Genomic DNA, 26,246 nt, shown 5'->3' on the forward strand with positions numbered 1-26,246 from the left:
GTTTTTGTAATTTAAAAACTCTAGGCTTTTGTCTTGGGTAAACTGTTTTTTTCCATGGTCATGTCCTCTCCTTAATTTCATTGTTGTACAGTGGTTCCTGTGCTGTTTTTTGCAATTACTTATCCCTGTCCAGAATTACCAACTTACTGCATAGTCCTTGAAAAGCACAGAGATGGGCAACAAGACTAGTCCCAGGTATTGAACCTGAGTTATGAAGGGCTTACAACCTTTAACTTATAGTGTCAACAAATGTAATCTGAATGAGGATTTTTCATTTTTGAAAAGGATTAAAAATGGTTAAAAAATCTGAGTACAAGTAGTTCTTGTATCCTGTACAAGTTATAATGGAAAAATCATGGACATACTGAGACCCCCCCCCCCCCCACACCCCCGTTTTTTTTTCAGTTTTACCTGCTGGTGTTGTACGCATATTTGTTTTAATAATGTGCTTTATTGCACCGGTCAGCACTTGGTGCATCCAAGCAAGTTCACCATTGTGTTCATACTGAGAGCATACCAGCACCCTGTGTGTTAACCATGCACAGCTCTGACAGCTGGTCTCCCATAGAAACCTTTCGAGGAGCTGCACTGCATTGGTAACAAGATGTGCAACTGCCTACTTATATTCTTATCGGTACTGACGTAAATGCTGGAGAGCTGAACTCAAAGTGTGGTGTAGAGAATGGGATTTACATTTGGAAGACTCAGATGCAAGCCTTAGATGGAGGTTGTGACACCTTTTACTAAAATACTTTACCTGAAGTGCTTCAGATGAACGTCCAACTAAAAACAGACCATATGTAAACTAATGAAAGATACACAAGCTGCTGAACAAATAATGTATTGAAAGCTTCCAATATCCTGGAGATTTTTTTTCCCTTAGTCATTTTCCCCCCATCTGTTTCTCTTGTCAGTATATAGGACTAGTATCTTTAGTCATGCAAGTAAGAACTAGAATAATTTTAAAGTTTTCTCTGTATATAGTCACAGTGAAAACTCATTTTGCATCAACCTCCACACCAAGTTCACCTCTAACCCCAGTGGGGGCTAATTTTCATGATTTACCAGAGTTTGGTATGCAGAAGTGAGGAAATAGACTTGCACTGTGCTGTACATGTGTGGTAAATGCAATGCCACAGGGACAAGTGGGGATGGGTAATCTGGCTCACAGCCATGTGTGTATGACCTTGTATTTTAGCTGTCTTGAGACAGTTTGAAGAACCCAGCAGAGAAGGCAGACTTGAAGCAGTTGATGCCGCATCCCCCCCTCCCCCCTCATCTTCTGACCGAACTGACCTCCTTTGCGGTCCCACCCACCCATCATGCAGATTAGACAGTAAGCCGATCATCTCCTTCCGTCCCATGCAGTGAAAGCCCTCGCCCCTCCCCCACTCTTCTGCTCGCCAAGGTCCACCGATTACTCAGTCCGCAGTGAACTTATCACCTCTAACCTCAACATGTGCTTTGGACATCTGCCATACCTCGGACAGAACCTAGAGCTTTTCTTTACTGCCGCGAGACTGCCTGGAAAAATAAGTGTAGTCGTCAAGCAGTCTTACATCCACTCAGATAGGATTGTGCCTGAATCTAGGTCTCCATTCCAAAACACTAACAATTACTACAAAATTACTACTGGACACAACAGTGGTCTACAGCATGCAAAAACCACTCAAACCTTTCTACTGGAAACAATAACAGCTTCTACAACATCCACTAAAGCTATTCTTCTGGACATAAACTGCACCTACTACATGCCAAAATGATTCTGCAACATGCAAAAACCACCGTTCAGACTGAGACACAACATCTTTGACATGCAAATATCACTTCAAAGTGACTATTAAACACTAACAGTGTCTACAACATGCAAAAACCGCTCTCAAATCCCACCTAAGCCTTTAAATGCAAGTGTGCAAACACACTTTGGCCGTACAACTGCGTGAGTCTTTGCCGTTTCCATTGGGTGCCCAGACACAAATAGATGCCAATTTCTCGTGTCTGGTCTGAAACAAATTAAGCTACAGAAACATTTTCAGGGCCAAAATTTAAATCTTTCACTTCAAAAAAGGGGTGGTAGATTACTTCCAATTGTGCGATTACAAATATCATGGTTACATGGTTCAATAACACTTTTTTTATATGGCTCGTTCACATTTGTTAGAGGGAGCTGGCTTAGGGCCAACGGCATCGCACACCCTTTCCATGCAGTGAAATGTGGTTGCAGGCTCTACATGAGAAAAAACACATGAGAGATGCATGAGCCCACTCTGTGGTTTTTATTATTTGACCCAACATGGATTACACAAGGAGGGATTACACATGAAAACATGAGAACTCCACTGTGTTTTCTTTTTTGGGACAGTGATAAAGCTCAGTCGGATAAACAAAACAACACAAAACACACAGCGGCCCGGTTTGGTAGGCATGAAAGAAAATTTAAAGTGCCCAGGCTCACTGAAGCATAGCTAAGCATTTCATTTGACATTACTGAGAAAACAATATGATAGTGCAGATCACATAATATATTAAACAAACTGGTCAAAAACATTTCAAAACACCCTGTGTCTGTGGCCTTTTATATATATTTTTTTTAAAGAGCTGCATAGCCAAGTTGGCCAAGGCCATTCTCATATACATTTTAGTGGGCCTCTATAGTGCAATAGGCTGAGAAACCTTGCGCTAGCATGTTTCTGCTATACGGCATGCAGTTTCTCTGACTCACCACTCAACTTGTAGCCAATAAACACAAACATTTCAGTGCAACACTCCCGATTCTCCCACCTTGATCTTCTATCTCTAACTGCCAACGAAGATTCTTTGATAAAACTATTGCCTATTTTGTCTTCTCCCTTCTCGGTTCTCTTTTTTTGTCACTGAGGTAAAGGTATCATGCAAATATTCTCTTCGAAAAAAAAAACATTTGTGGCTTAGTAAATGGATGGATTTAACTGTTGATTGCATTTTTTAACTGTCACTTCATAATGTCAAGCTCAGTATGATTTTCATCATTTTTTCTAGTGCAAGTGCAGCGGCAGACTAACTGAATACTAACGGCTAGCTGAGTACTAGGACTAACTGAAGCTAAAAGAAAAAGAATCCCATAGGACGGTTTGAATATTTTTTATTTAGACCGAATGCCGATTGGTAAACTCAGACCGTACGGAAAGACTTTACTCAGTTGCAGGGGTCTTAGCTGCTGGCTTCTCGGCTGCTGGCTTCTGGGCCTTCTTTACAGGCTTCTTCTTGGGCTTCAGTAGCTTTGCTTTGATCTGTGGATATAATAGGGGGACCGGGTGTTAGCTGGGATTCAGGCACTCTGGGACAGAGTTTAGTGGGGACTTGTGTGCACGCACATGGGCACAAGCACATGGGTGAAAGTGTGGGGTCCCAGTGCAGAGTTCTGTGACAGAGGTGGTACTCACGGCAGGATCGTGCACCAGAATGGCGTTGCGGCGTGCTGTCTTGGCGTACGGGTTGAGCTTCATCATCACCCTGAGATTCTTAAGTGGGTTCTTCTTAAGGACCCGTCGGCTGATCTTTTTGCTGTAGGCGACAGGGTTACAAAAGGGTTAACATGTAACCAACCCCCCCCCCTCAATATTTACTTCAGCCAGCCAGAGGGGACATGTGGAAACATGGTGACTTTCTGACTGGAGGTTAAACTCAGAACTTCCACTGAAATCACGGCGTTCAGAAACACGGACCATGAAGTGTGGCATCATCATCGCTGGACAGCAGAAAGTTTCTCTTTACTTCTCCAAACACCACGGCCTCCAGCCCTGTGCCAGAGTACCGCGACTGCGGCATGTTTTTGGCATTAAACCGATTCTGGCAAACGAACAAGCGAAAAGGCTTTGTGCAGGAGTGAGTGGCGCTTACTTTGGAGCGCGTAGTGCCTTCTGGATTTCCTGGCTCTTGAGGATTCTGCTCAGGTCTGTGTTGGTCATCTTGTGCATTGGCAGGCTGTAGAAAAGAAAGCACATTTAGGGAACATGCAGTGTTTTTGACTGCTCACAAGACTCTTTAGTGTGAACTTTTATGTTACAGATTTGTTCTGTAATGGGTGTAGAACTTCCACTGAAATCAAGTGTTTCATAAAGTTGGACAATGAAGCTGAAGCTCATGACTGCTGCTTATAGGGCTCATGTGTGTAATAACTGAACATACTGCTGGAACTCCAATTTTCTACACCTGAACTGACACAAAGGCAGTGAATGCTCAAGACAGCCTGCCAGGTATTCACATAAACCTTGCCCACTGACTCCACCCAGCGTCCGAGGAAACTGTTCGGCCTCCAGCTACACTTACTTGTAGTCCACCTTGAGGGCGGCGGGCTTGCGCCACGTGCCGTACAGCTCGTCGAGCTTGCGGAAGGCGCTCTCTGTCCAGATGCAGAAGCGTCCCACGTGGCCGCCGGGGGCGAGCCGCAGCAGGTTGAGCTTGTTCACGTTCAGCAGTGTGATGCCTGTGGAATGGGGCGTGGCACATTTAGATACAGAAGCAATACGGGAGAGCAGGAAGCCTGAGGATTCATTAACCCCATAATGGGTGGAGCAAAAAATGTGCTATCTCAGAGCACCATGATCCAAAGAATGCTTCTTTAACTGCAAATACTATGAGTGTTTCAGACAAGTGAAACAATGACAACATGAATGAACCACAAATTCTGGAGTGGAAGCATCTCTACTACCACAAGTGTGTGTGTACTGAAGCATTAGAGAGTGGTATCCCTCTTCATACCTATTACAATTTCAACACCAACACAATCTGGCCATGTTGCACTGCCACCTGAATTCATATTTATGGATATGCCTACTGAAACTAACAGTGGCTACAGCTTTTAAAGCGGTGATGGTCTCTGCAGTCAACACACTGCACATTCAGGCCAAAAGCACACTACTGCACTTTGAGTACTTGTACCGTGCAGTGACTGAAGAGACCACACACTAGAGCTGCACAGAAAAACCGCTTAGCTTAGAGCGATTCTGCCGGTCACGTTGTTCCAGAATATGGTCACATTCATCTATTTGTCAGATGAAATCCTTTCCAACCAAAGCTCTAAAACTTAGTATGCAGCATGGAACTTCAGCTAACGGAGGCTCTAACAATTAAACATTTCTACAGCCCAGTTCAAGCAAAGGTATGGCACATGGCTCTAAAAAGCATACAGTGTACTGGCTTATTGTATTCAAACAATAGAGCAACATTAGTCCCATTTGGGGAGGCAAAGGCTCAGAACTTCCATTGGAATCATGGGATGTCAGAAACACGGACCATGAAGTGGCAACTCATCACCGCTCTACCTCCCCACAACACTGATCTCAGGCCCCCCCATGCATTTAGTATGACCAACACATCACACCCAACCACCCAATATCCTGATCCTGGATCAGCATCCACCTTCTGGATACAAAATGGTTTGAGGTATAAACATGGGTGGTCTAGCTGATTCCAGCTCAGATAATTGGGTGATCAGAAAACACCCAGAATTAAAGACACAGATGCACATTAGCAAGGCAAATCACATACGGCAGAACAACCTAGCAACCCTGTTGTGTTTGAGTTGCTGGTTTCTAAGCTGGTAGGCTGAAAGCTGGTCTGAAGCAGTTGCAGCGTCGGGTTTTGGGAGGGAAGACACTGACCCGGGATGTTTCTGAAGGCCTTTGTGATGCCGGTGTCCTCGTTGAATATGATGCAGGGACCCTTTCGCTGGATACGTCTGCGGTTCCTCATTTTACCTTTACCTGCGCGCATCCGCTGAGAGGCGTACACCTGGGAACACACAGGCATTTCACACCATCCGCCATTCCAACTTGCTGCGATGGCGAATACCGCCTGTCTAAAACCTTGTGCACTACAAGAGTCCCCTTACCAGTCCTTCCAAGTTAGTGTTAGTACAAACATTCCAGACGCATGCAAGTGGACGCAGACATCACAAAAGCAGGCCACATTTACACCTCGTAATCCCCTCCCTCCAAACCCCTCACTCCACCCCCACATTCAGCCCACAGAGCAGCTTCATCTGACACGCGATCACTTGCTCACCTTCTTGATGTCGTTCCACGCTTTCAGCTTTTTCAACAGCAGCACTGCCTCCTTTGTCTTCTTGTACCCCTCGACTTTGTCGTCAACCACCAGGGGGACCTCTGGAATCTCCTCAATGCGATGACCTAGAGTAACACCCAACTACAATGACTTCCTGTCATGTGCAGTGGTTTTTCCTGCATTAACCACTAGGGGGCTGTCCAGGACCTTGAGACTACATGTCCTCAAGTAACACGGAAACTGGCTGCCTGTTCCAGGAATGCAGTGGCACTTCCAGCTCCTGACACTAGGGGGCCAAGGAGCAAGCTTGCTCAGAATTTCATGTTCGTCAGCCTCTCGTGCCAGCATGGAGACAGCAGGCAACTGTCGCTGTTCACAAGGTCAGACGCAAATTACACCATCACCGCAAGTGTCCGGCAGCCTTTTTTCTCAACTGGAATCTATCAACTTCAGAGTACAGACACATGGCCACCTCTAGCTTATTGACTGTTTCCTAAACACTGCAGAGACTCTTCCACTTGGAGGGACAAGAGGGACCCACCTTTGGACATGACCAGGGCGGGCAGGGCGGAGGCAGCCAGGGCGGAGCAGATGGCGTAGCGTTTCTGGGTGGTGTTGATCCTGCGGTGCCAGCGACGCCAGGTCTTGGTGGGGGCAAACATTCGTCCTCCTCTACACATCTGCACCAGGGGTTAAGGCAACAACCACTTCCACACCTACCTGCCTGCTGCTAGGCACACACCTGCAAGCACACCTGAAAACAGGTTTATGACTTTCAAAGACCCACAGTTCTGACAAGCCTGCTCAGACTCAATGGTCGTCAGCCCTCTGTGCCAGCGTGTGACAGCAGGCAAACTGTCGCTGAGCACAGCGTAGGACGCAAATTACACCATCACAGCAAGCACTGCCCCCCACCCCCCTTCCAGCAAGAGCACAGGACAGAGAACCGGTAACTGCACCTCCCCACAAAGACTGAGCAACAATGGTGAGCCTCCACATCTCCTGCCTTGTGTAAGCGCCTCCACAACAATCAACTCAAGAGCACAGGACAACATGACCCCGCCCTGGGAAAGGAGTGGCACAGCTGCTCTCTAGGGTGTAAGCGAGACCGAGGCTGACACGCAGAAGGGAAGGATACGTTTCCGAAGGCTCCCTGGCCAGAGCGGTGGGTTCCCCCGCCACGCACACGGGGAATTCGAGCCACGGCTCTGCCTGTACCCCAGGACTCAGCACTGGTCTGGTGACCTGTAACACACCACATGGGGGTAAGATCAAGAGGGCCGAACATATCCATCCCAAGTCCATTTCCCCCAGCTGCATTACCTCTTCCAAAAAGCCAAAACTGAAATTACAAAAAATACAATACGCCACAAAAGACAGACATTTCACACTTAGGTTAAGTAATTTATCTAAAACACACTACATACCCCCAACAGCTACTTTTTCTAGTTGTCTTTCTATTGTATAGTGTGTGCAATTACTGAATTTCACATTTTCAGGACATATTCTGTTTCCATGCGATTCCCTGGGGGGGGGGGGGGGGGGGGGGTCTCTCTATGGGGAAAACAAAGTGTTCATTCTTTCATTCACACACCCTAACTTCATAAAGACTTGAGCAATGTAACACTCACCGGCCAGTTCACTGACTGCATAAGGCTGGCGGTTGTTCTTGCGCATGTTGGTGTGGACGAAGTTTACGATATCTGGGCGGATTGGTGCCTTGAAGACGGCTGGCATGACCACATTTTTGCCGGAGGCCTCTCCTTTCTCGGAGTACACCGATATGAGCGGACGTGCGCAGGCCTGCAGGCACAAGGCAGACAGCAGTCAACATCACTCCAGCTGCATTCCATAGACACCATTAACACCACCTCGCGCTAGTATTTCACCAGGTTCTGTATTCGTCAGCGAACGCGACTGCAGGTGGACTATGGAAGTTTAAAGCGAGCGGAACATCGGTTATGGAAACGAGTGCAGCACACTGAGCGATTACAGGAAGCAATCACTGACAAGCCAACTCCAAGTGCAGTTTTGTTAGCAAGGCAGCTTAACATTTTTCCATTAGACACAAACAATTACAATTAGCCCCTCTTTGTTGATGAAAAACATGTGCTCGCTGCAAGTCAGTACAAAATGCACTTAGGTAAAAATGCAAATGTACATTTATACGCTTTTAAATACACGTTTTTATTTAGCATTGTTGCATTAGCTTGGTCGTCTGAGGGCGAATTTAAAGTCTCGTTAGGCTGTACTATGTTACTAACGTAACATAAAATGCAGACGGTTTACGTTAAACTGTTCCATCTTGAATCCTACTCGCACTGCCAGACTTAAAAGGGGGGAAAAACCTCCAGAATGAGCCTGCTGCGACCCAGTCACGTGATTCCATGACCTAAATTGACTCCAGTACTCCATTGGCGCCGTGCCAAGTGTGACATCGGCATCACGTGGTAAACTCACTGAGCCGGTGTCCAGAGAAAACAAGGCAAAGGGAGCCAGCTTCTCGATCAGAATTACGGAGGACAATTTCATGCAGTAACGGTGGCGTTTCACGCAAATTTTACCCAGACTCGTCTCGCTGTGGTCAAAACACACTGAGAAAGCATGCATATAATTCAATTTAGACACGCTCTCAAACACATGAAAATCCACATTCAACTGATTTCCGACACAAGTTAATTTCTTAATTTAAACAATTACGCACACGTGTCGGTCCTATTACAAAGACAGATAAGACGTGAAACAGACCACAGCATGTATTTCCCGATCTACAATAGCGTGGTTCTACTCATCACTCACAACGTGCTTCCGTTACCCTTCTGTCTTCTCCACGTGTAGCTAATTAGCCAACGACCTAGCTAGGCATCTTTGCCTCGATTTTAAAATGGCTTCTGTAACCGGCAAGTCTGGGCAAATTAGGAATCAAGTGCCCAACAGTATGTTCACCAGGAATATAGCCAACGCCGATTAAAACGAATACGCAATAACACACAAACAACTCAAGGAAATTTAATACAAACGGTAACATTTCTGACCATTTTCTCTCAAGTCAGCTCGGGTCGCCGGGTACCACGCTCCTCAGTCGATAGCGGCCACGGAAGAAAAGAACGATCTCAGAGCGCCACTGAAACTATATACATCCGAGAGTGTGACACTTCCGACATCTCACACATTATCAACATTAAAAGAGAGATAATTACTAATCAACATATTTAAAAATGTTTGACGCAATATATACACATTGTATACGTTAATTATAAACGTATTGGCCATTTAGAGCAAAAAATATGAAAAACGCTATGAGTGGGACTATTTGAGGTCTTTTTACATGGCTTTGGCGTAGGATATAGACGTGGAGACCGGACTACTTTTATATCTTTTATACCGGTATATAAATGTTGATTTTTTTGCGGTTTCAATTTTTTAAAAACTTCCATAATTATGAATGATATGTAATAAAACTTCTGTATAGTTAAAAAATAACGATTTTATGTTAGGAGAAAACTTTCGACGACACAGTGACGTAACATCGCGCGCTATTTGGATACTCTTGGGTAACTTGTCGCTCGAACGAGAGATCTCCAAGAAATGGGAGTCAGTATGATTACTGATGCTAACAAGTTTATGAATTTTCTATTGTGAGTTGTTTGTTTTCCTATACATCAAAAACTGCCGGGTTGTTGGCTAGCTAGCTAATGTAAATGCATGTATAGGGGACGCTAGCCGGCTGGCTATCTGCTGGTAGCTAACGTTAGCAAGCTAGCTAAAGTTTGTTTGGCATTACACACAAATTGCCTAATTGTGGCGATTGGCTACTTTGTCAATAAAAATATCCTTTTATTGTAGGAAATGGCAAGGCGAATGCAAAAGCCCCGTGGAGTACGAGGTAAAATGCACTTTCTTTTTCCGTCAGGAAACTCGAGTCATGGGGAATGAATTAAACAATATTAACGTAAACTAGCAAGCTAGTTAACTTAGTTGAATGAAGTATAACAGTTAAATTAGCTTTCCCGTTGAAGCTTCGTCCTTGGTTTCCATCCTCGACAAATACTCTTTACCAGCTAGCAAGCTAGTTAGCACGATATGACAAGTGGGGAACTGTATGCTTAAAGACCCTGGGATGACTTTTAGCTGACAACATTACGACAAGTTTGTTCGTTTGTAGGGAGATATTCAGATCCAACAATTAAAGCAAGGAGCTGACATCCCTCTCCTCAATAACTGCTCTGGCAGCCAGCCGGTGTTCATCTGCGAGAAAGCTGTAAGTTCTGTTGACCAGGTGTATTATATTAATAACGGATATTAATAACAGCATATAAATAAAATGTCATTTCCTTCTCCCTGTTTTTCTTTTTTCCAAGATCCCCAAATCTGAGAGTGAAAATGAGAAATCCGAAGAGTCTCTCTCTGATGAATCGGCGTGTCTTGGTCAGGAAGGGGAGCAAACCCAGGAAGCCCAGGGACCCCAGGGAGTGAGCGTCATGAAAGCAAGGTGTGTTTCTGTCATTCCTACATGCACTCTTCCATTTTAGCGATAATTAACACTTTCTGCTTCAATGTTAAGTTTTGAACCTGGGGATTTACTGAAGCAATGCAGGTCGAGCACCTTGCACTTTACATCGTAGCACTGCCTCAACACTGGAGCTGAACCTGCAGCCTTTGCTTTATCCCCACATGACACTGCTGCTCACTTTAAGTCATTCAGCGAACAGCTGTCTACCTCTTTTTTTCCCTATTGCAGGCAGCTGTTGTCCTGGTACACAATGTCACAGAACCCCAGCATGTGTCAGGAGGGCAGGCCAGTCCTGCCCCCTCTGTGGGTGCGCTGTGACATGGAGGACAGCCAGGGCACGAGCTGGATGGGGGCAGAGGCCATCTGCACGGGCAGCAAGGTCACTGCCATCAAGCTGCACAGTGTCAACTGCAAAGGTAACAGTTTATTCAAATACATTTAGCCCCATTCTTCCCTTCCAAACATCTAAAAGCATTTTACAGTAGGAGGTGGACTCATGTCAGCCACCACCACTCACTCTGTGAGTGTATATTCCCTGCAGCTCCAACTGTGGGTAAATCCTCATTTATCAGCTTGGAGGAACTGAAACAAATGCACAAGACAAGACACCATCCGTCTACAGTGAGTTGTTCACCTTTTCCCCAAATTATTAGTATTATTTATTTGATAAATGCTTTTATCCGTTGGAACTAATCTAATAAGTACAGTGCTTAGTGCAAAGTACATAATACAGCGGAAGTGTGGTGAACTTGTAGAAGTACAGCAAACATGGTCAGAATTCACAAGAACAGGTTGACTGCCACACTGCAAGTTTGAATATGATCAGTCTTATCACTAATCACTGTCCAAAGACATGCTGATTGAGCATCCAGGTGTGGAAGCTGATTGGTGGGCTTGGTTTTCAGGTGGTGACACGCGGCTCTGCTCAGTATAGCCTGTTTGGCTCCACGGAGGTGGAGAACACGCTGATTGAGTCTCAGAGTAGCGTGACCGTGGACTTCAGGTGGGACAACGTGGAAAGCATCCTGCAGACCCCCCCACTGTACTCCACAGCCACACTGGTGAGTGCAGACATACATACTCACATCACTCACACATACAGTACCAGTCAAAAGTTTGGACACGCCTGATTAAGAGAATGCATTTGACATGCACTCAACTTGGAAACCTGCATTCAAAGACATTTTGATCTAAAGTCTTACACGCAAATGCTTGAAATTTGTTTCTGAGACAAATATGAACCACAAAGTTGATGCCTATGTATGAATTTATTTCCCAATTTTTATTTCTTATTAAAAGTGTTTAAGAATATTTTTTGGATACATTGAAGAAAAATTTAATAGTTTTTGATTTGTTTAACACTTTTTGGTCACTGCATAATTCCATTTGTGTTATTTTGTGTTATTGGTGTCTTTACTGTTATTCTAATATGTGGAAATTAGTAGAAATAAAGAAAACACCTATTCATAAAAGGGGTTTTCAAGCTTTCGACTGGCACTTTAAACTCACAAATGCATACACATGCGCTTGCACACACATACACACATATACATGTTTTTCAATGCCACTCTTTCATTCAGGTTTGACATGTAGCTGCTGTGATTTGAGAGATTTGTTCAGTGCAGAATATTAAATCATTCACCATTGCATCAGGCTGGCTGGGCTGGTCTGGAGTGTGTGTTGTGGGGGATGTTTGGAAATTCAGACATGACTTCCTGTTTTGTGCAGAACATCAAAGTGGCTTGTGGAGACATGAGGAGCCCCATTTATCCTCTATACAAGGAGCTGGAGTTTCTCCAAGTATGTAAAGAATACCTCCACACCCATGATATTTGTATGTTCTCAAAAAGGTTCTACCAATGTTTGCGACTGAACTGGACTGAATGTGACTAAACAGGTTTACTGCTTGACTTGCACTGTTAGTTATAGTAAGGTGTGCCATACTTAAAATACAGACTGTTCCTACAATAATTATTTTCTTTGCCATTGAGTCTTTTTGTGAGGTGGGCAGGGGGAATGTCTGAAATCTGTGGTTGTGTAATCCAGTGCTGTGTATTTGTGGGTGGCAGATTTTAGCTGACGGTTTGAGAACAGGCGAGACAGAGTGGCTGGAACCTATGGAGGTGAAACCAGCAGTGGAGCTTACCAAGGCCCTGATAGAGGGTAGGTTTGGACCCCCTTACCTGCCACTCAGTGTCCTGTTACAACCACCAGCAAATCCAGTCAAAAAGGATTTTTTAAATTTTTCCTTCCATTGCAGAGCTGCAGAAGAAAGCAAAGCTGGAGCAGAATCAGTCTGTGAAGGAGAGTGAGGTGAGGTCATTCTGGGGAGGGGTGTAAATCAGGTGATGAATGAAGCTTCCAGAACCCCATAATCAATGGAGCTGACAGGAGATGGTTCTGTAATCAGTGGCTCCTATAACCCAGTCCAGACTTCCCTCTGTTGCTGAACATGATTTGGTCAGATCAGGGATTGACTCATACCATCTGATGGGTTCATGAAGCCTCACTCATCCATCAGCAGTAAAATCCAGCTGTATGGGACTTTATTGGGCACGCTGACCAGGGACTGGGCTGGTGTCACCTCTTGTCCCAGACACAGAAGGCGATGGAGTCGTCATCGGTGGAGAACCCCATCTTTAATGCCACGCTGATGGAGAGGAGGGACCTGGACTTCATTGAGCGGCTGTGGCTGACACTGTGGAGGAGTGAGTGAGCCTTCATCACTGTGTCTATACCTTCATCACCACTGCTCCATAACCTTCATCACTGTGTCTATATCTTCATCACTGCTCTATAACCTTCATCACTGTTCCATAACCTTCACTGTGCCTGTACCATCATCACTGCTCTGTCACCTTCATCACTGTGTCTATACCTTCATCACTGTGTCTATACTTTCATCACTGTGTCTATACCTTCATCACTTCTCCATAGCCTTCATCACCACTTCTGGACTGTCATTACTCCTCCCCTTTTGCAGCTTCCAATCTCTGTAAGAAGCAAGGGGCGTGTGGAGACAGTTAAAACACCGGCATTGGGGCAGCAACATTGATCAGTTTTTTAATGCATATCTGTAAGAAGCAACTGGCACTTCCCAGGGATTGGCTCTTTCGGTTCTCATAAGCTTTGAGCACACAATTGCATGCTGACCAATCAGCCAATGAATGAAATATACAATACCTCAATAAAGTTAAGAGCAGCAGGCTTTTAAAGTGCTGCTAAACCCAAAGCGTGTTATGAGCTGCTTGCATACCTAATACTAACGGAATCCAAACAGCCATTTTTCTTCTTTTAACTGGCAGGTTGTCTGCCATGTTGGTAATGAAATCCAATACCTCATGCTCACTTGACTGCCTGCAGCAGGTGTAAGTGACAGTGTGAAAGATGAAAATTTTCAGCTTTTGCACGCTCATGTTTTCCACCGTCTACTTGGCTTTGCAGTTCCCGTAGGCTTATTTTTTTTACTGCGTGAACACAGGATAAACATTCATATCAGTGATATTTGGAGTGCATAAATGGGTGATTTTGTTGTGATTACCTCATCCTTCCTTTAACAGGTGTGTCATCATACCAAGACATCGTAGATTCTCTGAAGCTGGTCGTCCAGGCTTTGAGATATGGAGACATTAAACCGTGGGTGCGTACTAACCTTCATTGGCCACTTCATTTTTCCCCAAATAGTGTCTGATGAAACCAATTTAAATATGGCAGACAAACCAAGATTCTTCATTCATATTTTCTGTGCAGCATGGCAGCCTCTTTGATCAGTATTTTATCAAGTTGTGTGGAAAATAAATGAAGACAGGTGTTAATTAAATTCTTCCTGATATTAAAAATGCCTTTGTAGCAGCACCTGGCAAAGTGCTGTTTCAGCAGTGGGCTTTGTTTTACCGAAGTGTTGTACTCGAATGAGTTATGAAGAAGGCTGTGGGGTTGCTCCTGTCTGCCTGGTCTGGAGGAAAGCTGCATCTGTTTGAATCTATTAAGTTAAAGCAGAAGTTTCTCCTGTGAATAGGAAAATTCTCTTGGCCATTCGGCCGTCACCACTTCCTTTCCACCCTCTTCCTCCTCTTGTAGATCCACAAAGACAGCAGCAGCTCTCTGAGCAGACTGATCCTGCAGTCCTACCACCAGCAGCTGGGACCTGTGTCCCTGACCGGTCTCACCCCGATAAACATGCTCCTTGAGATGGGCCTGGACAAGATGAGGAAGGACTACATCAACTACCTCATCAGTAAGCCACCACAGACACTCATCCTGTGCACATGCAGTGCCACTTGCTCGAGGCACGTTATGAATCAAAGCTTTGATTTCCCCCGCCTTTGTTTTATTCCAGGTCAGGAGCTCACAACGCTAAACCACTTGGTGAGATCCTTGTCTTATTCCTCAGCTGCATTCACAGGTAGCAGGCCAGGGAGGCTTATGTAGTGGTAATACTGTTATCTGAATAGGGTGATGTGGTGATCACAACAGCTAAATTCCCTTGTGTTTGTGCCTTTCTGCATGCTTTCACTAAACAACGTGTCAGACAAACAGGACAATAGCCAATCAGACACCTTACATCTAACACAATCTCAGAGTGTTAAAGAGTAAATGAATCAGCGAGACCCATTCCAGACCAAGGTGTCGCTACCTGTCAGAACAGGCTGATTTCTAGGATTGTAAACATAGGGTCTGCAGTTAGGTCCTATGTCATAGTTCATGTGATTATTGGCAGTAAAGACACTGTTAGAATCAAGCACATCCAGCCTAAGCCTCTTGAATGTGCAGTCTAGGAGTCTCAGGCACTGTTTTTTTTTTTTCTCCTCCACTGTTTTGAATGGTTTTGCGCCTGGCTCTATTTGTTTGCTAGAGTTACTATCTGAGCACGGAGGTGGACTTGCAGGAGCAGGTGGTGCGCGTGAAGAAGCTGCACCACCTGCTGGAGATTGTGGTGACCTGCAGCACTTTCCTCAGCCTGGCCTACGAGCAGCTGTTTCTCCTGACACAGTGAGTTATGCGCCGCAGTTCGCGCTCACCTTAAATGACCGGGGCTAGACATGCTAGTGTCGTGTGTGCCCTTGAGCAGGCCTGTCAGATAAGAATGTGCGGCAGCCTGCCTGAAATATCTGTTTCCATGTTCCGGGTCAGGGGTCTGTGAACAGACATGTTGGGTAACAGGTGTGAACACGTGTGTTGTTTCTCTCCCTATCTCCGGTCATCCAAGGTCATATTTGCAGTACTACAAAGAGAATCCTTACGACGAAGAGCATGTGTTCCAGCTGCAGGTTCGACCCGCCATGAAAAGCAGCTTCTATCAGAGGTAAGAGCGGGAGGTCGACCGGCCCGACAGGCTCCCTTAGAGAGGAGCTGTTTAACTACTGCAGCTCCACACCACACATTACATTGCATTACATTCTTGGCATATAGGATATGCTGTTATCCAGAGCAACTTGTGTAAGTTACAGTTTTTACATGTTGTCCATTTATACAGCTGGATATTTACTGAGGTAATTCTGGGTTAAGTACCTTGCCCAAGCTAATAACAGCAGTGCTCCAGCAGGGAATTGAACTGGCAACCTTTCGGTTATGAGTCTTGCTCCTTACCACTATGCTGTACTACTGCTCCACACACAGTTTGCACTAGACCAGCGCTTTACAAGCCAGGAACCACAAATCACAATAGCACATGTTATCCTAAAACTGGTGCATGTACTTCACTACTGCATTCACCATCCTCGGCATGTGGAACCTCACCTACCGCTCAAGTGCTGCTGACTCTGGAACTCTCTTTAGAGTCTGGCTCCTTTGTCCCTTCTGGTTTTTATTTTGTATTGGTGAGTGAGTGAGTGTTGTGTTTGCTCCCTGGATTTGTGTTTCTCTCTGAGTGTTCTCTGGTTTAGGATTCACAAAGAACACCCTGTCACTTGGGCAGTGGAGGTGTCCAGTGGCCATGGCAACAGGGAGGTGAGGACATCCTGGCGGCTCAGTGACAAGCCCCCAGTGGACCATGTAACCTTTGACCCTCCAGGTAACCCCCCCCCCCCCTGTGCACATGTGTCAATCTGTTGACCTGACCACATGCTGTGTCTCTGGAGCAGTGGTTCTTTATCCATGCCAGACACATTGTGTACTGGTATAATATATGTTACTCCTGAAGAGCCATGGGAATTGGAAAATCTTAAGTAGTATTTGCATAAAAAGTCAATTGTTTTACTTTAACAATGAACGAAATCCTTTCTCGGTCTGTCTCGTTGTCAGCATGCTTATATTGCTAACATATTGGCTCACTCACTGGCTTGGGAATTAATGCATCTTAAAAAGTGTTTTTCTTCTCTGTAATTCAGTCCTCAAAGAGGCTTAATTTTGCTTTTTAGTTTTTTAGTTCATAAGGGTTTAGCCTGTTGGAGCAGTAAAGATCAGTCCAATAAATGCTTGGGTTTGTCCTGAAAGTGGTGCAGAGGGTACATGTGATACTGCCTGCAGATTTCCCCTTGGAGACGACAGTCAACGGCGAGAGTGAAGAGCCGACATACTTCACCACCACTGCCAGCTGCAGCCTGGTCAGCTTCACATAAACACACTCAGACACAGGTCAGAGGGTGTGATCACACCGTTACAATCGTTTTGATTGGTGTTTTGTGTTTATAGTAGCAATAATATTGGATTGCATTTACATGCCACCTTTCATGGATCACAAAGTGCCTTACAGTGAGAGGGGGTGGCTCGTCTCTACCTCCATCAATGTGTATCCCCTACCTGCACGGCAGACGTTTTGCAGCAGAACTCTCACCACACATCAGTGAAGGTGGAGAGGCAGGGATTTATTGAGTCAATTAAACTGCAGTAGCTGCAATCTATTTTAAACCTGAAATCTGTTTGCTCTCGGGACATTAACATATTTAACCTGGAATTGATTTCCATTTTAATTCAGTCCGTGTCACTAGAAGTGCTCTTTAGAATTTATCTCGTAGTAATATGTTAGGATATACGGGCATGCATTGTGTCTTTATAGCTAATATTGGAAAATTTAGTAAACAACTGTAATACATATAGTGCAAATATTTCATCCAAAAGCAGAATGAAGTTGTAACTGTAGTGAAACTAGCCTCCTTTTCCTCTTTATATGGCACTGCAGTGAAAGCACTTCATACCCTGAGCATGCAGGGGGAGAAATGGTGCTGTGTGTGTGTGTGTGTGTGTGTGTGTGTGTGTGTGTGTGCGCGCGCACGCGTGCGCATTATAATTTGTTGCAGAAGTGGCCTTGAGAGAGAGTCCTTTTTAAAAAGCAGTCCTGCAGGCTGCCAGCTGCTGTGACCAGAAGCAGTGCTCAGAGGAAGTGTCCTCTGCTTTGTGTGTGATGCACAGAGCTCCCTGGGAACGTGACATTGTGATAATCCGGCCCCCTGTGGCGTACTGCGCACTCTGCTGATGCTGGCTGTCGGCTGTGTCCTTTCACAGGATCCACCGTTAGCACCCAGAAGGCTCTCGCATCGATTTCCCATTCACCTGCATTGTTTCCACCGCAAATAAAGCGCCTCGCTCTGGAATACATCTTCCTAGCATCTGGACCAGGTTACGGGGACAAAATTCAGGAAGCGAAATAAACCGCAGTATTAAAGATGATCCCGGGGACAGATGTTTCCGGCTCCCGGGGCACGATGAGGCTGCCTGTGGTTCTCCCGGACGCACTTCATGCTTGGATAGTCACGGCTTATGGGGACGGGGCTCAGGGGCTGAGCAGCACAGAGGGCCGTGCTGTGTGTGAGAGTCACGGGGTGCCTGGCTGTATCAGTAATCGCTCAACATGGGATTTGGCAAAGACTTCAGTAATAGGCCGTGCCAGGGAATGGAATAAGCATGTTGCCTTTTTTTTTTCTCCTAAGTAGAGATGATTGATTTAGAAGTTCCTCAAAGAGTGCAGTGTTCATTTTGAGCAGAGATCAGTTTCACCACTTCATTGAATGGTTTCCTGAAATGCATTCTGACCCCCCCTCCCACCCCACTGCCACCAAGGAAAACAAAACAAGGTTGCAGCTATAAATGCCACGCCGCCATTTGGGGACGTAGCTGCTCTGTGTTCTACATAAATAAATAATCAGAGCCAGCGAAGTTGAGGGTTTGGTACAGTCACATTTTAATGCCACGTCTCTCTTCATATCAGGCTGATACCTGCACAGATCGCGGTAACCAGTGAGCTGTGTGCCCCAAGCATGTTTACAGCTTTGTTAATGTTTAGCTTATGTTACGTGCAGAAGAAACTCACCAAGCCAAAACAAACACAGCAGGCAGTCATTTAATCGCCCAGATTCTAAACCTCGTCATGCTTCGGCCAAGCCTTAGGAATTTCCGCATGTCCCTTACTTTCCCAGGATTTTCCTCTGGCTGGAGGGAAACGCAGAGAAAACTCCTGTCAGAGACTGAAGGCTGTAATCTGCTGGAATTCAGCACTCCCACCCCTTCCATACAGGCTGTGTTCAGAGTTAAAGTGACAGCAAAACAAATGCAAATGAAACATATATGTATGTATGCATGTCAAATGTGTGTAAACTGCTAAACAAATGTATATTTCATTTCCTTGCTGTGCTGTGGGTTTTTCCAATGACAAGCTTAGTACTGTCTCTGAGGAACAGAAGGTCCTTTGATTTCTTCTTTAAGGTCTCTTGTGTCTGAATATTGAATTTCCCATTTCTATTGAGTTAGAGGTGAGTGGGGGCTTGATTTTAGACTCCTTCCAAGACGTCAGTGTTTTGACAGTCTGAATGTGGGCCCTCAAAGATGGCTGTCCTGGACCATTTTACCGTTCAGATTTTTACAGGTGTATGAACCTCCTATGATTTTACAGGAAATAGATGGTTTCTTTCAACATTGCTCCTCTTTGCCTCCAGTCCCCAGCATGCACAGCTAGGTGGCTGTTTCCAGGGAGATGGAGAAAGACTGCAGTTCTTGGGCTTGTATGAGAAAGATTTCTATGGAGTTTCTTATGTAACCTTTGAGGATTCTTATCATATTGTTATTGCCTAATAAACATTGGACACTACAGTGTGGTTTACTGTTTAAACCTTTTACCGCTTAAAATGAGGAATACCTTGATTACAAGTTGTGGTGGGCTTAATATATTAATATGTGTGCAACCCTGAGCCGTGTTAGTTTTCAGGGTTGCAAATGTCATTTTAAAGTAAATATTTATTGCATTATTATTTGTAGGTAGTATCTCCAGTGTGTGCTGCAGAATAAGAGGTGTAGGGGGGCATGTGGGGCCGGACTGACCTGCAGCCAGACGCTGGTTGCTGGCGGAGCAGGTCTCCGTTGCCTTCCTCTTCCAGCTGTCCACCTGTGGTGACCAGCCAGAGACATCAGAGAGCAGCAATGACACAAACCCAACGGTGAACACACTCATGAACACATTCATTCCATTCACATTTTCATTCAAAGATAAAAACGTTCTCAAAGTACTGGAAAGCACGAATATTCTATCATACGAATTCCTCAGATACAAACATGGAACGTGGAGTTGTCTTTAAATTGCTTGTATTGTCTGCTTGCTAAAAAACTTTTTTGCTTGGGACCTGCTGGCTGCATTTCAGATTTTTTTTCTTATAGAACTTACTGGGCATCCTAAAATTTTAGATCCTAAAATTGTAATAGCCTGAACAGGAGAATATTTTCTTTTTTTTCCAGTGGATACTGAAGATGTTCAGTGGTGGTTCAGGAGTTTAAAATGTGGCCTGAATGGATGCCATTGTGTTTTCTTACCTCTCTCTGGCTGGGGAAGCCGTTGGCAGCGATGATGCGTTTGTAGAACTGGACGGAGGCCTTCGGGTACCTTGCCTTGTTCCTGCTCTTGAAGTCGACGTAGTACAGCCCGAACCTCTCGGAGTAGCCCTCGTCCCACTCGAACTTGTCGAGCAGAGACCAGGCCGTGTACCCCTTCACATTCACACCATCGTGAACAGCTGTGTGAAGAGACGACTGGCCTTGAGAGTGCGATCACATTCCACTACACATGTGCGTGCGTGTGTGGATTCTTGCGTGTTTAAAAATAGCAATTAAGAAAAAAAAAAAGATAGTGGGAAAAACCTGATTCCAATGCTATGGAATCATTAATGAAAACAGACATGCACAGATGGTAATTCAGTGTCTGTACAGTACGTGACTGGCCAATCTGTGGCCCTTGGAGCATCATTTTTTAATTTAAACAGGAGGCCCCTTGAGATGAAGAGCATCTTTCAAGGAGGCATTCAGAGCTTTGTGTGCGGCTCCTGCAGTGTGCTACAGTGTATGTGTGTCTGGCAAAATAATCATGCCTTCATCTTCCCTTCATGTCAAGTGTAAAATAAAACAGATTTCACGTAAAAATGAATACATGGATGGGTAGTAAAAAGATTTCAGTGTGAATGATTTAGATAATTTTGAAAACATTTTTACTGTGGCCATCAGGCCATGACACCGTAACATTAACTGATGTGTTTGATTCTGATAACTGATGTCTTTTATTCTGCACGTGAAGGTAATATTAGGTAATGTGACACAGCACCAAAAGCTAGGACTCCCACCTTTCAGCAGCTCGTTTATGTATTCCTTAAAGTACTCTATTCTCCACTCATCACAGAGCTGCGTGCACGGCATCTTCTCCGACACCCCGTTCTCCGTCACGTAGATCATTGGGTTTCCATACTGGGTCTAAATGAGAGAGAAGGGGCAGGTGACGCTGGGAGCATGTCTGCAACAATGCGGATCCAGCCACTTGAGGAACAGCCAGCCAATAGGAAGTCCAAAGAAATGAGTGCAACTTGTTTTTCCTGCCCCCCACCCTACGACAGGGTGGCGTTAGGGGGTGTGTCACATACCCTGATGAAGTTGAGCAGGCGGCGGAACCCCCAGGGCACTGAGTACAGCCATTCGGATCCAGGGTCGGGCCACAGCGGGTCCACCAGCTCGGCCAGGTCACGGTCGGTGAAGTAGCTGCCCCCACGCATGGGAGGGAAGTTCTTCTGTGTGATATAGCGGCTGGTGAAGTGGCCGACGCCCAGGAAGTCGCAGGTGCCCTTGATGTAGCTCTTCTCCTGGGGAGAGAAAGCTGGCAGCCGCGAGCTCCCGAGACCCTGCAGGGCGCTCTTCCTCCCTGGACACACAGGAAGCACGAGTCACACCGTGAGACTCCACCCCCCCACACCCTCTGCCAATCAGCACATCCTAACTTTGCTCCTATTCTAAACCACATTGTTGTTACTGTATACCTCCAAACTGAAGCACAGGTCATACCCTAATATCCTGACCTCACTGTCTATCAATCACCACATCCTAATACCAGCCCTCCACCCCCACCCATTTTGTTACTGTACATCTCCTAACTCCCCCCCACCACCCCTCCCTCTGTCATTCAGCACCTAACTGCTAGCCTGTTTTTGTGAAATATTTTCACTACTTTTCCACCCAGTTCTGAAATTCCAATTTTACCACTCACTGAAGTCACGACTCATGACAACTCCTGCTAGTCATAGTTATCCATAATGATGACCCCCCTCAGGAGCCATAGTTCTTGTTTTTAAATCTGTTGCAGTGTGGTTATGCAGTCTTGGGTAATCATCTGTCAAAGCAGGGAGGGACATGTGTGTCTGGAACAGACTTGGTGTCACTTGCCAATGTATTCTTTCATTGCTGGAGGGTAGTCTCCGTGGAAGAGGGGCGTGGCAAACCAGCCCATGAAGAACTGAAAGAATCTCTCCGCTGCCTCGATGTCCCTCGGGTTAGTGGAGTCCACTGGCTCCCCCCAGACTCCTGACAGAGAGATTCCCACCATGCCTGTGGAAAGAGACAACATTCAGTCAGTCAAGCCACCATCACAGAGATGGGACAAGGGTTTGAATCCTTTTTTACTATTATAGACTGGTGTGTATAAATTGTTCTTTTAAGGCTTGGCATTAAAGAAACTGTCCTCACACCACTGGAAAATGAATAATCTAGTTTCAAATAAAGAAATCTATAATTAGTTGATCCACCAACAGCCAAATGTTGCCAGTGCCAGCGTAAATTTTTCAGCCTAATTGATCTTCATCGCTGCATGAAATGACAGTGGCACAGACACCCTGACTTCCATTACCTTTCTGCTTGTTCCGCCACTGAGCATCATATGTGTGCCAGACCTTTGCATGAGCCTGAGGGGGAGAGGACATGATGTTACCTGATGATTGACATTACTCTGAAGAATGCCAATGGCACTGAGATGAACAGGGATTTACAGGGAAGCAAAGAGCTTAATTAGCAGAGCTGACACTCCCATGCTTGCCCTTTACTTTAAACATACACGTTGCCTGAAGGCCAGGATGCTCAATGAGGCTGTCAACAGCTCTCTTCTTAGAGTTGTGAACAAGCTCGACAGGCACCATCACTACACTACACGTCAGTGCGAAGTCCGTTGGGCGTCCATAGACCACCCGTGGGGAACGTTGGCATCCCATACGGTGTCATACAGGGACCATGCAGGCATCTGCGGCCTCCTGGGGCTCGGCTCACCTTCAGGATGTTGTGGGCTGCTCTGTAAGCTCCAGTGCCTCTCAGCCGCAGGCCAGGAGCGTGCTCCCCGGTCTCATAGCCCTCCACCGCGATAGACTGCGGACACATGGTGTACATCACATGGTTCAGTCACTTAGCCGGTAACAGACTTACAGAGCTCACTGATTCAAACAACTTGATATTGAATCAGGCAATTCAGGTCAAGTACACAGCAGAAGTGCCTCACCTGGGAGTGCCTAACCTTCGTGGTTAACATCCAGCTCTTAAAACACTATACCTGTGCTTTATCTACCATCTGTTTGCCATCATTCCACTTACCCATGGGTTGTTGAAGGTGACCCAGTGCTTCACTCGGTTTCCGAATCTCTCAAAGCACAAGTTGGCAAAGTCGTCAAAGTAGTTCACCATGCTTTGGTTCTGCCAGCCACCATACTTCTCCTGCAGGAACTGTGCAGGTTCAGGAAGAAGGGAAGGAAAAAACAAAGGAATTGCTTTGAATGTAACAGCAGTGAGAGGAAGAATGTGCTCATTCAAGCACAGGAAGTACCCACCTGCACTCTACAGCAAGCGCTTACCTGCGGCAGGTCCCAGTGATACAAGGTGACGATGGGGGTGATGTTATTCTCCAGAAGAAGATCGATAAGGTCATCATAGTACTTAATCCCTCTCTCATTAACGTGGTCCACTGCAGGTAAACAGACGTAAAGGAACCTCCATCAGCCATGACACCATAACACATCATATGATGAGATCATACTGTGGGATGTGGAGGTTTCAGTTGGAGGCTTCATATTCTCTTACATTTCCTCCCAGTGGGGATGATCCTTGGCCAGGAGATGGAGAAGGCGTAGTGGTTCAGCTTCAGCGCTTTCATGAGGGAGACATCTTCCTGGACAGGGAGATGGAGCAGAGGTGGGACACGGAAGGATTTAATACTATGAAACAGCTGGGGCTGGGTGCAAGTGACTGTCTGTTATTGCTCAATCATAATAATAATTTAGTGCTAACACTCGCACAGTTCATCTCTGTGCGTTGTGGGGCATTAAGGGGATGGTATGACTGCTCTTCTCAGTACCTGATTGGAACATTTGCTGCTTTTACTTAATTTCTTGAGCCTTTGGCTGTATGCAGTCTAACTATCCCCACATCATTTTTGACCCCAGCTAAGCATCTCTACAAACAGCAGCACCCCCTACCCTCTCTGTCACTCATAGAGTGACTCCCCCAAAATAACTGAAGTATCCTTGCTTCCAACAACACTAACAAGGAGATCCACCAAAGTAGGGGGCCCTTGCCCTTGCCCTTTCACATCGGTCACCTTGACTTTGTAGTATCCCTCGCAGGAGAAATCCCCGGTGTCGTTGAGGGCTATTTTTCCCTTCTTATGGGAAAACGCGTCCCAGATGCTCATTCCTTTGCCATCTTTGTCCCAGGCTCCCTCCGTCTGATAGGCTGAACTGCCTGCTCCCCACGAAAATCCTGTCCAGTCAGAGTGGAGGGCAAACACGGTGGGGGGGGGGGGGGGGGTACAGTGTGAGACACCTCCTCCGTTAAACCCATGCAAACAATAAAGTCTCAGTGTCTGGTAATGCTGCAATGCAGAGGATGACATTTTGGTGAAATTTTATTTCACTGACCATGTAAGTCAGTGTAAACTTGCCCTGAGGGAGCGGCTAATATCATATGGTGAAAATCAAATCACACCCGGCATTATTCACAGCATTGATGTTTTAAATTGTGTTGAAATTGACAAAGCGGCATGATTAAGGTGTTATACCACAGAGTTAACGTGACTTTAGGCCCCTTGGGCTCCACACTTACATCATCAGTCATGAATTATAGCGTAACTTCTAAAACGGAATGTGTTCTTTAACTTACCATTTTGGAGGTAATAGCATGTGCATTGAAAAGCAAAAAGGAACCGCTGTCACAGCAGAGAAATGGAGCAATGCGGTCTGGACAGTGTATGAGGATTGGATAGCCGAGAGACGGTTATGAAACGATGAAGTGATTTCTAATTATCTCCTTTGCTTTTTATTAAAGCAAAGGAAGACAATTAATTGTACTTATGGGCATTAAAATTACACAGAGTTTGCTCTTTAATATGAAGCTGCACGGCACACCTACTGAATGCCCACAGACCCTGCAGTCCTCTAGGACCAGGGGCGCCCCCTCCTGCTAAGGAGGCTCATTGCGGCAGCCGGGCCAAATGACATGCACAACGGAGCGGATGCTGGATCCGCTGTCGCCGGGAGTGGCGCTGCGGCCGGGCCGGGGAGCACGGCGTACCAGCTGGAAAAGTCCCATAATAGAAGGAGCGGCGGTGGTTCTCTGTCCAGTCGAAGTCCTCAGCCGCAGACAGACACAGCACCAGCACAAGCACATGGCCGGACCACAGCGCACAGCGTGGAAGCATGGTATTCTCCAGGCCCGTGGCGTTCTCTCGCTCTCCTGACGGTCACTCCTGCAGCAGGGGGAGAAGACACTGCCTTCACCGCCCGTCCCTGACGCTGGACCTGCTGCCGTTAATGCTGAATCAGCAGCCGCTTGTATCCAGCATGACACATGACGTGTATATCCCAATAGTACTAAATCAGCAATGATGCAAGCGCACAAACAATGTTAAAATGAAGGTACAAAACAGTAAAAAGACCTTTATCTACCAATTAGGCACAAAGACATACTTACATCTAACTTAAGTATAGAGCCTAACAATTACATAAAAAGCAAAATTATCTTAAATCATGGCGTGTATATGATGCCAAACAATAACCCCAAAATTTGTCATTTATGGTACCACACTACAGAAAACTTTCATAGTGCCCAACAATGATCCATAGGGGCTATACGTCAAGATGAGGTTGTATTGTATACTGTCCTACGCTATAGTTATGGTTTGAGTGATCATATTCTGAGTGCTAAGTGGAGAAGAGATTTAGATTCTTGGAAGCAAGGTGAAATCAGAGCAGGTGTGTGTCTAGAACGGGCTGGCAGATGGAGAAGGATTCTGTGGGTTAGATGCCTCTATAGGTCACTGACAGGTAACTCTGAACAGCTCTGGGGAGAAGGCCTCACTGGCTCTTATCAGCTGTCAGTGTAATGTCAGCTTTGTCACTAAACATAAATGGTTCGTTCTACCCTGCACAGCCGTGGTGTTTGTCCAATTCACCAAATTACCCACAGCTCAAAG

The 26,246-nt window shown here is 45.7% G+C and overlaps 3 protein-coding genes and 4 non-coding genes across 7 annotated transcripts; 1 reads left to right on the plus strand and 6 right to left on the minus strand.

Annotated features, from left to right (window-relative positions):
- Positions 1-2,257: 2,257 nt before the first annotated feature.
- On the minus strand, positions 2,258-9,158 carry LOC118788456 (60S ribosomal protein L4-B). The gene is made up of 10 exons (XM_036544459.1): positions 9,081-9,158; positions 7,677-7,848; positions 7,184-7,290; positions 6,587-6,725; positions 6,046-6,170; positions 5,643-5,772; positions 4,309-4,465; positions 3,880-3,963; positions 3,423-3,543; positions 2,258-3,269 (listed from the first exon to the last, which is right to left on the minus strand). Exons 1-10 carry the CDS (start codon positions 9,081-9,083, stop codon positions 3,171-3,173), a joined length of 1,137 nt encoding a protein of 378 aa, XP_036400352.1. The 5' UTR covers positions 9,084-9,158; the 3' UTR covers positions 2,258-3,170.
- On the minus strand, positions 3,660-3,730 carry LOC118788580. The gene has a single exon (XR_005005405.1). It is a non-coding gene; the product is annotated as a small nucleolar RNA SNORD18 (small nucleolar RNA).
- Positions 5,229-5,300, minus strand: LOC118788579. Its single transcript, XR_005005404.1, has one exon. It is a non-coding gene; the product is annotated as a small nucleolar RNA SNORD18 (small nucleolar RNA).
- LOC118788581 lies at positions 6,354-6,453 on the minus strand. The gene has a single exon (XR_005005406.1). It is a non-coding gene; the product is annotated as a small nucleolar RNA SNORD16 (small nucleolar RNA).
- LOC118788582 lies at positions 6,847-6,945 on the minus strand. The gene has a single exon (XR_005005407.1). It is a non-coding gene; the product is annotated as a small nucleolar RNA SNORD16 (small nucleolar RNA).
- Positions 9,159-10,893: 1,735 nt separating the features above from the next.
- On the plus strand, positions 10,894-18,261 carry zwilch (zwilch kinetochore protein). Its single transcript, XM_036543961.1, has 15 exons — positions 10,894-10,974; positions 11,100-11,179; positions 11,464-11,619; positions 12,287-12,358; positions 12,628-12,721; positions 12,819-12,871; positions 13,161-13,266; positions 14,119-14,198; positions 14,639-14,795; positions 14,898-14,926; positions 15,414-15,550; positions 15,768-15,863; positions 16,444-16,571; positions 17,027-17,134; positions 18,002-18,261. The coding sequence occupies exons 1-14, from the start codon at positions 10,905-10,907 to the stop codon at positions 17,116-17,118; spliced, it is 1,350 nt and encodes a 449-aa protein (XP_036399854.1). The 5' UTR covers positions 10,894-10,904; the 3' UTR covers positions 17,119-17,134; positions 18,002-18,261.
- Positions 18,262-18,343: 82 nt separating this feature from the next.
- Positions 18,344-25,472, minus strand: LOC118788092 (lactase-like protein). The gene is made up of 13 exons (XM_036543959.1): positions 25,346-25,472; positions 24,375-24,535; positions 23,858-23,945; positions 23,632-23,741; positions 23,375-23,503; positions 23,057-23,152; positions 22,644-22,698; positions 22,180-22,345; positions 21,391-21,661; positions 21,097-21,223; positions 20,297-20,496; positions 19,811-19,874; positions 18,344-18,925 (listed from the first exon to the last, which is right to left on the minus strand). Exons 1-13 carry the CDS (start codon positions 25,470-25,472, stop codon positions 18,852-18,854), a joined length of 1,668 nt encoding a protein of 555 aa, XP_036399852.1. The 3' UTR covers positions 18,344-18,851.
- Positions 25,473-26,246: the final 774 nt, after the last annotated feature.

This window comes from Megalops cyprinoides, chromosome 13 (genome assembly GCF_013368585.1).
Source record: "Megalops cyprinoides isolate fMegCyp1 chromosome 13, fMegCyp1.pri, whole genome shotgun sequence".
NCBI lineage: Eukaryota > Metazoa > Chordata > Actinopteri > Elopiformes > Megalopidae > Megalops > Megalops cyprinoides.

What these genes read in the sequence shown, in the direction of transcription:
- LOC118788456 (XM_036544459.1), bottom strand. An exon ending in CGTGGAACGACATCAAGAAG is followed by an intron (nt 5,773 to 6,045) that starts GTGAGCAAGTGA and finishes GTGTGTTCCCAG; the next exon opens with GTGTACGCCTCTCAGCGGAT. An exon ending in AAGGCACTACGCGCTCCAAA is followed by an intron (nt 3,544 to 3,879) that starts GTAAGCGCCACT and finishes TGTCGCCTACAG; the next exon opens with CAAAAAGATCAGCCGACGGG.
- zwilch (XM_036543961.1), top strand. Translation starts at nt 10,905, where the DNA reads ATGGGGGCAGAGGCCATCTGCACGGGCAGCAAGGTCACTGCCATCAAG. An exon ending in CAAGACACCATCCGTCTACA is followed by an intron (nt 11,180 to 11,463) that starts GTGAGTTGTTCA and finishes CTTGGTTTTCAG; the next exon opens with GTGGTGACACGCGGCTCTGC. An exon ending in CAGCTGTTTCTCCTGACACA is followed by an intron (nt 15,551 to 15,767) that starts GTGAGTTATGCG and finishes CGGTCATCCAAG; the next exon opens with GTCATATTTGCAGTACTACA.
- LOC118788092 (XM_036543959.1), bottom strand. Translation starts at nt 25,472, where the DNA reads ATGCTTCCACGCTGTGCGCTGTGGTCCGGCCATGTGCTTGTGCTGGTG. An exon ending in TCACCTTCAACAACCCATGG is followed by an intron (nt 23,153 to 23,374) that starts GTAAGTGGAATG and finishes ATGTGTCCGCAG; the next exon opens with TCTATCGCGGTGGAGGGCTA. An exon ending in ATGAAAGAATACATTGGCAA is followed by an intron (nt 21,662 to 22,179) that starts GTGACACCAAGT and finishes GTGTCCAGGGAG; the next exon opens with GAAGAGCGCCCTGCAGGGTC.